Source organism: Erpetoichthys calabaricus, chromosome 5, assembly GCF_900747795.2.
Source record: "Erpetoichthys calabaricus chromosome 5, fErpCal1.3, whole genome shotgun sequence".
Taxonomy (NCBI): domain Eukaryota; kingdom Metazoa; phylum Chordata; class Cladistia; order Polypteriformes; family Polypteridae; genus Erpetoichthys; species Erpetoichthys calabaricus.
Genome location: NC_041398.2, coordinates 176710690 through 176721192, shown reverse-complemented (window position 1 = coordinate 176721192; position 10503 = coordinate 176710690). Strand labels below are relative to the sequence as shown.

At 37.8% G+C, this 10503-nt stretch overlaps 1 protein-coding gene across 2 annotated transcripts; it reads right to left on the bottom strand.

Moving 5' to 3' along the window:
* Window positions 1-683: 683 nt before the first annotated feature.
* LOC127527832 (G2/M phase-specific E3 ubiquitin-protein ligase-like) lies at window positions 684-10090 on the bottom strand. 2 transcript variants are annotated; one of them, XM_051927813.1, is made up of 10 exons: window positions 9804-10090; window positions 9510-9663; window positions 9214-9279; window positions 8329-8471; window positions 6538-6642; window positions 5960-6273; window positions 5478-5659; window positions 2449-2618; window positions 1995-2209; window positions 684-1021 (listed from the first exon to the last, which is right to left on the bottom strand). In XM_051927813.1, exons 1-10 carry the CDS (start codon window positions 9944-9946, stop codon window positions 783-785), a joined length of 1731 nt encoding a protein of 576 aa, XP_051783773.1. In that variant the 5' UTR covers window positions 9947-10090; the 3' UTR covers window positions 684-782. The 2 variants fall into 2 exon arrangements, with proteins under 2 accessions (XP_051783773.1, XP_051783774.1); XM_051927814.1 differs by lacking the exon at window positions 6538-6642 and having other exon boundaries at window positions 685-1021; window positions 9804-10089.
* Between the last annotated feature and the right edge of the window lie 413 nt (window positions 10091-10503).

Genomic DNA, 10503 nt, shown 5'->3' with positions numbered 1-10503 from the left:
ACCGAAGTTCTAACTTGCTCTGTGGTCATGTAAAGATCCGTAGGCATGCTTCGTAAAGAATAGGGTGTATCCTGATGTCCAAGCTAAATTGCCCACTACATTCTGGACCCCTAGTCATCCCCGGTCCTTAATTATCTAATTATCTCTCTTCCCCCTTCACCACATAATAGCTAATGTATGCTGAGTGTACTGGCACAAACGGCTGCCATTGCATCATCCAGGTGTATGCTACACATTGGTGATGGCTGAAGTGGCTCCCAATTCCAAATCGCTTTGAGTAGTGAGAAGAATCCTATATACCTGTAAATGTAATGTGTTATTTTGAATCATAAAAACATCTGAAACTGAGCCTCCTTATAACCCAAGTATTGGCCAATAAATTACTGTTAAAAAAAAAAAAAACCTTTAACAATTTTAATTAAGCCCATGATGACTTTTTCACAACACAGATTTTGTCCACAACACAAAAACATCAAAATTGAAGTAGTCTATTAAATAACTTTACCATTCACTTTACTCATACACTGTCATGAATATAACAATAAGGCATTTAACCTGCACCTAAATAACAAGTCAAAAGCAATGCTAATAGAGAAAACAATACCTGATTCCTTGACAATACAAAATTTATTTATTTCAAATATATGAACAATAATTAAAAACAGTGTAACTTTGTTCTTTTTGCAAATGAAACATTCTGATGTTGAAAAGTGTACAAATACCACAAAAGATTTTTTTTATTGCTTAATGTGTAATGTTTGAAATATACATCATAATTTTCATTAAGCCTTTCCAAACCCTGGGGAATTTCTAATGCCAAAATTCATATTGTTTTTAAAGTTAGTATAATTGTTGGTTAGAGGAATCCTAAGTATGCAGTCGCAGGTATTCGCCAAAGGGAATTTTGACTTGCAGTGCAAGAACTCCAAAGATGGCTCAGGAAAGAAACCAAGAGGAGGAACTGAATCACTTCCTGTTGCAAAAATAAGTATTTCTTCCAGTGTCACTGCATCAACACAAACTGAAAATAAGAAAAAAGTTACTTTAGTTAGCACAGATTTATAGTTGCTTAATTTACATTTTTACACTTCACAACCAATGGCGGGCTAGGTATCTTACTGTGTAACAAAAGAAAAACAGTACAGTGCAGACTATTTGAAACAATTAACTCTGCAAGGGGATATGCAATAAACTTACAGCTTCATTCTTCATTATGCACAGAATTTGGGGAAAACCAAATTTGTTCTGTAGCATGTAAACAACCCACATGTATAGCAGCTGAAGCTTCAAAGGTGAATGTACCAAAAATATACCAGAACAATTATTTTACCAAAGCATTAAATATAGTTTCTTATAAACCCCATTGAACCACTTCTTAATGTGGCCTGCATCATTGTAGTATGTTACCCCATTTTCAACTTTACATCTCTTAGTTGACGCATAGCTGCAGAGAAAAAAATCTATATTTTCTACAGAGGAAATACTCGTAACACTATGCGCCTCAGTACATTCATTGAGTGTCTCAGTTTAAAAGGGCAAGCAAAAAAATTAAATATTACACCTAACCTTGATTAATGACTGGGACAGCATTTAACATTTAGCATGAAGTTTAAATGTAATTATTATTTTGTAGTATTATAACATGACATTGTAAAATACATGTAATCAGGTTAAGGGTCTCAAGAAGCCAGGGTGAAACCTGGCACCATCAGTCACCAGGCTGGACAGTCCCTGGATATGACACCGATCAATCACAGGACACAATACAGCACACACCCACAACTCAGAATTGCACGAGGCCAAATCAGAGATGCCACTTAACTTAAACCAGGCAGACATGGAGAGAACATGACAATTTCACACAAATAACAACCTGGTGCGGAATTCCACCTCAGAACACTGGAACTGTGAAGTAGTAGTATTCTACTATGCCACCTGTAAAATACATGTAATATAATAATCAATGTTTGAATAAGCCTATTTTTATACATTACATTCTGCATCTTGCAGATAGTCTCTCCAAAATCCCACTACAAGTAATTCAGCTTCATATCTGTTGCTTCCTTCCTCTGACATACGAAACTTGAAAAGTTGTTCAACTTCAATAGCTGTTAATTTTTTCTCCAATTTAATAAAAAGGGATTGAAGCTGCTGTGGAAACTGCTGCAATGCTGAAAGAACTCCAAGGCTCTGCAGTCCTTCTTGAAATCTATAAATAAAAAATAAAAATTCTCAGTAAAACCCAATTCCTATAACTACTTCCATATTTAATATGTTACATGTATATGTAACAATAATGAACCTGTAAGTAACACTTTCACAATAAAATATTTTAAGTACATATTGATTAATTTATGAAATAAAATATCTGAAATTCAGAAAAGTACATTGAATTTTCAGGGTATAAAAAGGAATAAATATTTATGTAATGAAATTGATATTGTATACCTTTCAAATGGAGTTCTTGTTCTCTGTAACACATACCAATGTGCCACATCTTTGGTAACAGCTCCTTTATTTTCCAAGGTGATTTTTTTGAAACACCCAGAAAGGCTTAAAATGCAGGATGCTCTACTGATAGCCACTTGCAATTGTGTGTCTGATGTAGCTGTTTTTATCTAGAAGGAGACGTAACAGTATTAAATTACGGTACTTTCTGTTTACAAATTGGACCAAATGTAAACTTCCTACCGGTCCCCTTTGTCCTGTGGAACTCTGGAGGCAGCTAATAGGTACCGGCAAGCCAAGCGGAATGCAGCTTCGGTGGTTGCTGAGGCAAAAACTCGGGCATGGGAGGAGTTTGGGGAGGCCATGGAGAACGACTTTCGGACGGCTTCGAGGAGATTCTGGTCCACCGTCCGGCGTCTCAGGAGGGGGAAGCAGTGCAGTGTCAACACTGTATATGGTGGTGATGGTGCGCTGCTGACCTCGACTTGGGACGTTGTGAGTCGGTGGGGGGAGTACTTCGAAGACCTCCTCAATCCCAATAACATGCCTTCCAATGAGGAAGCAGAGCCTGGGGACTCAGAGGTGGGCTTCCCCATCTCTGGGACTGAGGTCACCGAGGTGGTCAAAAAACTCCTTGGTGGCAGGGCCCCGGGGGTGGATGAGATACGCCCGGAGTTCCTCAAGGCTCTGGATGTTGTAGGGCTGTCTTGGTTGACACGTCTCTACAACATCGCATGGACATCAGGGACAGTGCCTCTGGATTGGCAGACTGGGGTGGTGGTCCCCCTCTTTAAGGAGGGTGTGTTCCAACTACAGAGGGATCACACTCCTCAGCCTCCCTGGAAAAGTCTATTCGGGGGTTCTGGAGAGGAGGGTCGGTCAGATAGTCGCACCTCGGATTCAGGAGGAACAGTGTGGTTTTCGTCCTGGTTGCGGAACAGTGGACCAGCTCTACACCCTTAGCAGAGTCCTGGAGGGTGCATGGGAGTTCGCCCAACCAGTCTACATGTGTTTTGTGGACTTGGAAAAGGCGTTCGACCGTGTTCCTCGGGGGATCCTGTGGGGGGTGCTCCGGGAGTATGGAGTACCGGACCCCCTGATAAGGGCGGTTCGGTCCCTGTACAACTGGTGTCAGAGCTTGGTCCGCATTGCCGGCAGTAAATCGAACCCGTTTCCAGTGAGAGTTGGACTCCGCCAGGGCTGCCCTTTGTCACCGATTCTGTTCATAACTTTTATGGACAGAATTTCTAGGCACAGCCAGGGTGTTGAGGGGGTCCGGTTTGGTGGACTCAGGATTGGGTCACTACTTTTTGCAGATGATGTTGTCCTGTTTGCTTCATCAGGCCGTGATCTTCAGCTCTCTCTGGATCGGTTCGCAGCTGAGTGTGAAGCGGCTGGGATGGGAATCAGCACCTCCAAATCCGAGACCATGGTCCTCAGCCGGAGAAGGGTGGAGTGCCCTCTCAGGGTTGGTAGCGAGATCCTGCCTCAAGTGGAGGAGTTCAAGTATCTCGGGGTCTTGTTCACGAGTGAGGGAAGAATGGAGCGTGAGATCGACAGGCGGATCGGTGCGGCGTCCGCAGTGATGCAGGCTCTGCATCGGTCTGTCGTGGTGAAAAAGGAGCTGAGCCATAAGGCAAAGCTCTCAATTTACCGGTCGATCTATGTTCCTACCCTCACCTATGGTCATGAGCTATGGGTAGTGACCGAAAGAACGAGATTGCGAATACAAGCGGCTGAAATGAGTTTCCTCCGCAGGGTGTCTGGGCTCTCCCTTAAAGATAGGGTGAGAAACTCAGTCATCCGGGAGGGGCTCAGAGTAGAGCCGCTGCTCCTCCGCATCGAGAGGAGTCAGATGAGGTGGCTCGGGCATCTGATCAGGATGCCACCTGGACACCTCCCTGGGGAGGTGTTCCGGGCACGTCCAACCGGGAGGAGGCCCCGGGGAAGACCCAGGACACGCTGGAGGGACTATGTCTCCCAGCTGGCCTGGGAACGCCTCGGGATTCTCCCGGAAGAGCTAGAAGAAGTGGCCGGGGAGAGGGAAGTCTGGGCATCTCTGCTCAAGCTGCTGCCCCCGCGACCCGACCTCGGATAAGCGGAAAAGAATGGATGGATGGATGGATGGATGGACCAAATGTAAACTATGTAATTGTGTGATTGTTACTTACCCTTTCTTTAACAGTGGACTGTAGTATAGATTACTTATTCAAGAAATTTAAAGGATTGCTCTATCCTTTTTTTTTGTAATTTGTTGCTTACTCTATGTAGTTGTTGATAATGGCACAGATAATTTTTAATCTAAGGTTTTTATGCAGAATGGAAATACTGCTTCTGATAGATCTGCCATCTATAGGGAACAACATTGTACAACAGAAAAAAGTATAAAAACTCCAATGAAAAAATCACACCCTACTAGTGTCACATAATCCACATCAAGTCATCACATCATATGTCCCATGTACTTTAACTACAATATTGTTAAATAAATCACTTCTGTAAAATGCTCTCGTGAATTGAAATGGAACATTTCGAACCATAAGTTAGTATTTAAAACTGTAGACCTACATAACATTATTAGATTTATTTTCATAGCGCTGAGCCACAACAGGAGTACCTTGGGATTATTTTGCATCAGTTTGTGAAAGTGCAGAGTTGAACCGATCTTCTGCTTGTTGAAGCATCTCAGATGTGCACAAGCATGAGGCAGACTTAAGGGGTTATTGGGCTGGACTTGTGACCAATGAATTAAGGAGGTATGCAGTTCTTCAACTGAAATGGTCACTCGCATTTGAGTATGTAACATTTTCATTCATGATACTATTTTCTGGAAGTGGTTTATTTAACAAAATTTCAATACAAATACATATGTGTTTGAGACATTGTGAGCATACAAGTAAATGACTTGAAGTGGATAAGATTTTTTTCACAGAAATTTCTGATGCTTTTTGCTGTTGTTCAGCATTGGCCCCCATGGGCACCTATTTTATCAGAAATAAAAAAACAACAGATTGTTGTGTTGAACATACCTCTATAAGTTGATTACGAATATCAATATCAAGAATATCCTCAACTTCTGCTTCAGTATTTTCTGGACCTTTGGCCAAGGATTTATAAAGAATTGGGGAGAAAAAGCATGGTGATTGCCCCCCATGCACAACAGACATTGCTATCAGTTGTCCCGCAAAAAAATAGCAATTTTCCTTTAATGCTACATGAAAGATTGATAAAAAAAGTTTTATAAAAATCAGTCATAAAAGCAAAACATTTAGTTATATGAAAATCCATTAGAACGATAACTTAGTCAAGCAGTTAAGGCTTTGAACGTCAAACACTGAGGTTGTAGGTTTAAATCCCCCCACTGACATTATGTGACCAAGTCCCTTCTCCTACCTGGGCTATAATTGAAAAAGAAATGGAATGAATTGTTGTCTCAAAATTTTTCATCTTATTGGATAAAGGCATTAGGCGAATATTAACTAATAAAGTAAAAAGAATTTTGCAAACATACCTGCTGAATTGCAACTTAAAAGTTTGCTCCCTGAAGCACCCTCAAACATTCCACTGTAATCTTTCAAATATTTCAGGCATAAGCGAAAATATTCACGTTTTGGACCACCAAGGTCTACTGCTCCTTCAGAAATGCCAATATCGTCAGTAAATTTTACATCAATTCTTTTTTTTGGAGTAAAGTTTGGTCTACTCATTGCTCTCACTGTGCCATCCCAAACATTTCTTCGCATTATATTGAACCGAGTAACTTCATGTTCATTTATTGCAGTGGTAAGTGGCATCAGTATTTGTTCAACAGACAATGATGTATCTCTGTAAAATTTAAATATTGCTCGGTTAATATTCTACATAAGGATTTATGCTGAAATATCCTGTCGCAACTGCATCTCAGTAAGTTATATACATTTACAGGCCTACAGCTTCCTTTTGCTATGACTAGCAGTCTACCGAAAATTCCAAAGATAAATTGATTGAACACATTATAAAACATTTACAGCTAAACAATACATTTAAACTGTCTGTGAAAATTTTTTTAAATATTTGGGGTTCAACCCAACATTAATTTAAACTACATACTGCTGGATTTTAAATGTCTCTTCCATCAATGATCTGCTAATTGCTTCTTGAATATCGGAATCTTCAGACAAGTATTCTTCATTTTCAAGAAGGTTAACATAGTCACTATATAGAAAGAATGTTCATAGAGGAAAATATTGTAGAATTAATTTCACAATATTAATTATTCGCAATCAAAGCAAAACTTTAACTTTAATTTGTAGGACTCTGAAAGTAATACAAAAAAGTCCCTGGTATACTAACAATCTGTACTTTTAATCAAATCGTAAAATCTTTCCACAAACAATTGTTGGACTGTGCACATTGGTTTCTGTAGCTTATGTTTTACTGTTTAGTTTGATACCTCCAAAATATTCTTGCAAATGTAAACAAACTATTAACAAGTTTAAAGGACAACAGAATGTTCTTTGAAAGTGCCATCCTATACAGTGGACAACATATAGTTGATATTAATATATGAATTTAAGCAAATATTGATACATTTTTATACAAATGTATTCAAAATTCATGTATGAAATGTAAAGAAAATTCACAAAGTGCACTCAAATACTGACAACAAGGAAAGTAATTAAATGAGAGAAAAAAAATTTAATGTGCTTGAATGTATAAAAATGTTTTGGCTTTCCCACTGGACACACAGTAAATTATGTTCACATCACTTAAATTAAAACACTGTCAAACACTGAACAAATTATTGCATCCTGTCAGTTTCAGTTTTACTTTAGTTATTTTGGTTTTCCATTTCCTTGCCTGACATACCTAAGATATGACATGCTTGTTAATATATCACATCTCACCTGCACTATTTAACCCAGCGTATGTGCTTCTGGGAGAAGGGAGGTTATGCGAGCGGCGTGGGGGAGTTTTGGCGGGTGTGTATTAAGCGGTGAGACGGAGAGAGTGAGCTGCTGAATGCCTCTAATAAATGCTATCAACATTTAAACGTCGTGTTTATTTCAGTTTATCATGCTAAAGCAAATAACAAAATTCTTTTTTATGTTTAGTAAGGTTTGAAAGCAAAAAAAGTGGAAGACTGAATAAGAAGTGAACAGAAATATAATTAATAATAAAACCTTAATCAAGCAATCTTCTTTAAGTATAAACAGCTTCTGAAAATTGAGCAATTTAATCAATTAAAGTACAAAACTATAACATCTCTGTTTAGACCTGTCAACAAAACCAGTTTCCTTTCACTTTCCAAGATTTCAGACTGTTTTGTTTTCCAGTCTGTTTAAAACAATTCTGTATCTGTATGTGCATCCATTATATAAACAGTCATTTGTAAAGTCTGCATTTGCATTTACCAGAGAACCAGTGCTCTGTGCCTACACTCCAAGAAAAATGTTATACAAAAAAAAACTGCATTGAAAATATTATGTCTAAGTTATTTATAAAAGTAACCACTTAGACCTCCATAGAAAGGCTGCAGAACTGCTCTACATAAACCAAATATTGAATGTTCTTCTGTGTTTTCTAATTATTGTCAAAATTGGAACATGTTCTAAAAATTACAACATCTAGAGGACTGCCAGAAAAACCCTGGGATTAGACTTTTTTCCATCACTTGAGAAAAATATTAAAGTTAAATTTTACATTTCACACAATTCAGTATTTCAAATTTAACATTTCAAACCACAGCATTTCTGTTCTAAGTACTACAGTGAAAACAAATCACCTTTAAGACAAGAAGATGATTTTGGCCATTTTTCTGACCGGAACACAAATATCTTTGATGTAAAAAACATTTTCTTCTTAAACAGATTGTGGGGGCAGTTCTAAACAGTAACCCACCTGTAAATCTCCCCTGATGTCTCATTAAAGTTTTGTGCAAGCGGAGTAAAAATTGCACCTTGATTAGGAGACATAGTAGATTGCTCTTGTACTTTTCCGGTGCTATGAATTTTTATTGCATCAATGGCATCACTTCTGTTTTTCTATAATGAAAAATCAAAAATAAATATGACTGTAGAAACATAACAAATTTAATTATGCTTTAAACCATGCACCTTTGAATATATTTAATAAAGAAAATGACTCTCAGGACAACAGAGCCATATCTGGCGGCATTTGGCGCTAAGTTGAAACTAACTCTGAGCAAGATACCAGGTCAGTGTGGGTTAAACTCACTCACAAATGACCATTTTAACTAACATAGATTACAACTGTCTACTAACCTAACCCTCATCCTTTGACAAAATTGCAGTAAAACTAGAGTGCCCAAAGAAGAATGCACACATTCCACATGATTACCAGGCCATGATTAGTACTTAGACTCTCGGAGCGGTGAAGTAGCATTAAAAATTACACTATATGATGGTAGGTTTCTTTTTTAAAAACTTGCCTTTACAATTTAAAGTGATATTTCATTATTAAATCACGGTACAGTAAAACATCAAAAAGTGGACAACAGATAAGAAAGAAACTTAAAACAAAGGTGTATAAGAAAGGTGTTTATAAATACTACTACTTTTAAAATTTTAAACAGTATAAACTGGGACAATTACAAAATTCCATGTATATTGTAAATAGAAAACTCCTGCAACAGCTCTTCACACCTATTCAGATTTACCAATGATGTTAAAAACTGGTCTCAGTTTTTTTTAAAAAACAGTGCATTATTATAATAAGCTGTACCAAGCCAAGTCATTGTATACTGATATTAAAGCATTCACATACTTCTAAAGATTCAAAATCTCTTTCACTCTTCTGCTCCTCAATTATTTCTCCTTCAGAATTTGATGGCTAAAATAAAATATATTAATAATAATATCACATGTAAAAATATTTAAATTTAGCAATTAAAGTATTCCACAACCTTCATTTTAAAATTTTCAAAACATTTCTTTGGTAACTACCTAAGTAAAATTAAGAATACATACACGTGCAAACCTGTAACATTAATTTGTTACAGGGACAATCTCCAAGTATAAACTGATGTCCAATATAAAACCGTTTTTAAAATACAAACTTACAGATGCCTCAGGAAAAGTCAACAGTGTTGTATCTGGTCTTATATAGATAGACTTCTGATGAAATATCTTTTTGATCACAAAGCCATTTAAAGTTTGGAGGCTCGTCAAGGATGGCACCACCAGTTTGCTGTGACATCCAAGTAAAATTTGAAGCCTAAGATTAAAAATTGATAGATAACGTAATACATAATTACAATTAAATATAAAACATAAAACAATAGTTTATTAAATTTTACATTTACAAGATATGCACTTCCAGCGAAAGAAATATACAAAAGGAAATGCAATACTAACCCGCACGTATCAAGCTTTGGCTTGAACGCTTCACGAACAGCCTTCATCCCAACACACTTTGAATTCCACCGCTGATTTGATATGACCAGACTCGAACAGCCACGCTTTAATTGCAGCTCTGGGCACTTTCTGGCATTCAGCATCTGGAAGGAGTACCACTTCTTTGGAAAACGTCGGATGTTCTACTGACGGCTTTCCCGATCCAATAAGTTTTCTAAAATAAAGACATTCAAATATACATGCTACCGAAAGCCAAATGAACCGTTTAATTTCGGAAGAATTTTCAGTTATATTAGCTGTGTCCCACTGTAAAAAATCACAACCGGTAGAAGGGCAAAACGCTTTAAATTAGTAAAAAGCTTACTGTTTTGTTATCATTTGGATAAACATAAGCCTGATTGTTCTCCGCCACAGGGCAAAGAACGAAAATGTCTTTAATTTAGGCAGTTTGTCTATTCCCGCTTCTGCTTTACAGACTGTACGTACCTGTAAAATCCACTTGAAGCTCGAGAGTTCTTTCTTAGATTGTACACCGGCAACTGCACTTTATGTCCTCTACTGAAAATACTGCTCACTTCTTGTTGAGGTGTTTGATATTGCCTAGAAGCGTGCACCGTTGATGTTGAACACGTAGCCAATTCAGATACCGTTTGTTCTACTGTACTTGGGCGGGGATATGGTCTGCACGCATTTGTAATAG

Coding starts and splice junctions, on each gene's coding strand:
- LOC127527832 (XM_051927813.1), bottom strand. CDS start 9,946: ATGCTGAATGCCAGAAAGTGCCCAGAGCTGCAATTAAAGCGTGGCTGT. Junction 2,210..2,448: donor ACAAGAACTCCATTTGAAAG/GTATACAATATC, acceptor TTTTATTTATAG/ATTTCAAGAAGGACTGCAGA. Junction 1,022..1,994: donor CTATCTGCAAGATGCAGAAT/GTAATGTATAAA, acceptor TCTTATTTTCAG/TTTGTGTTGATGCAGTGACA.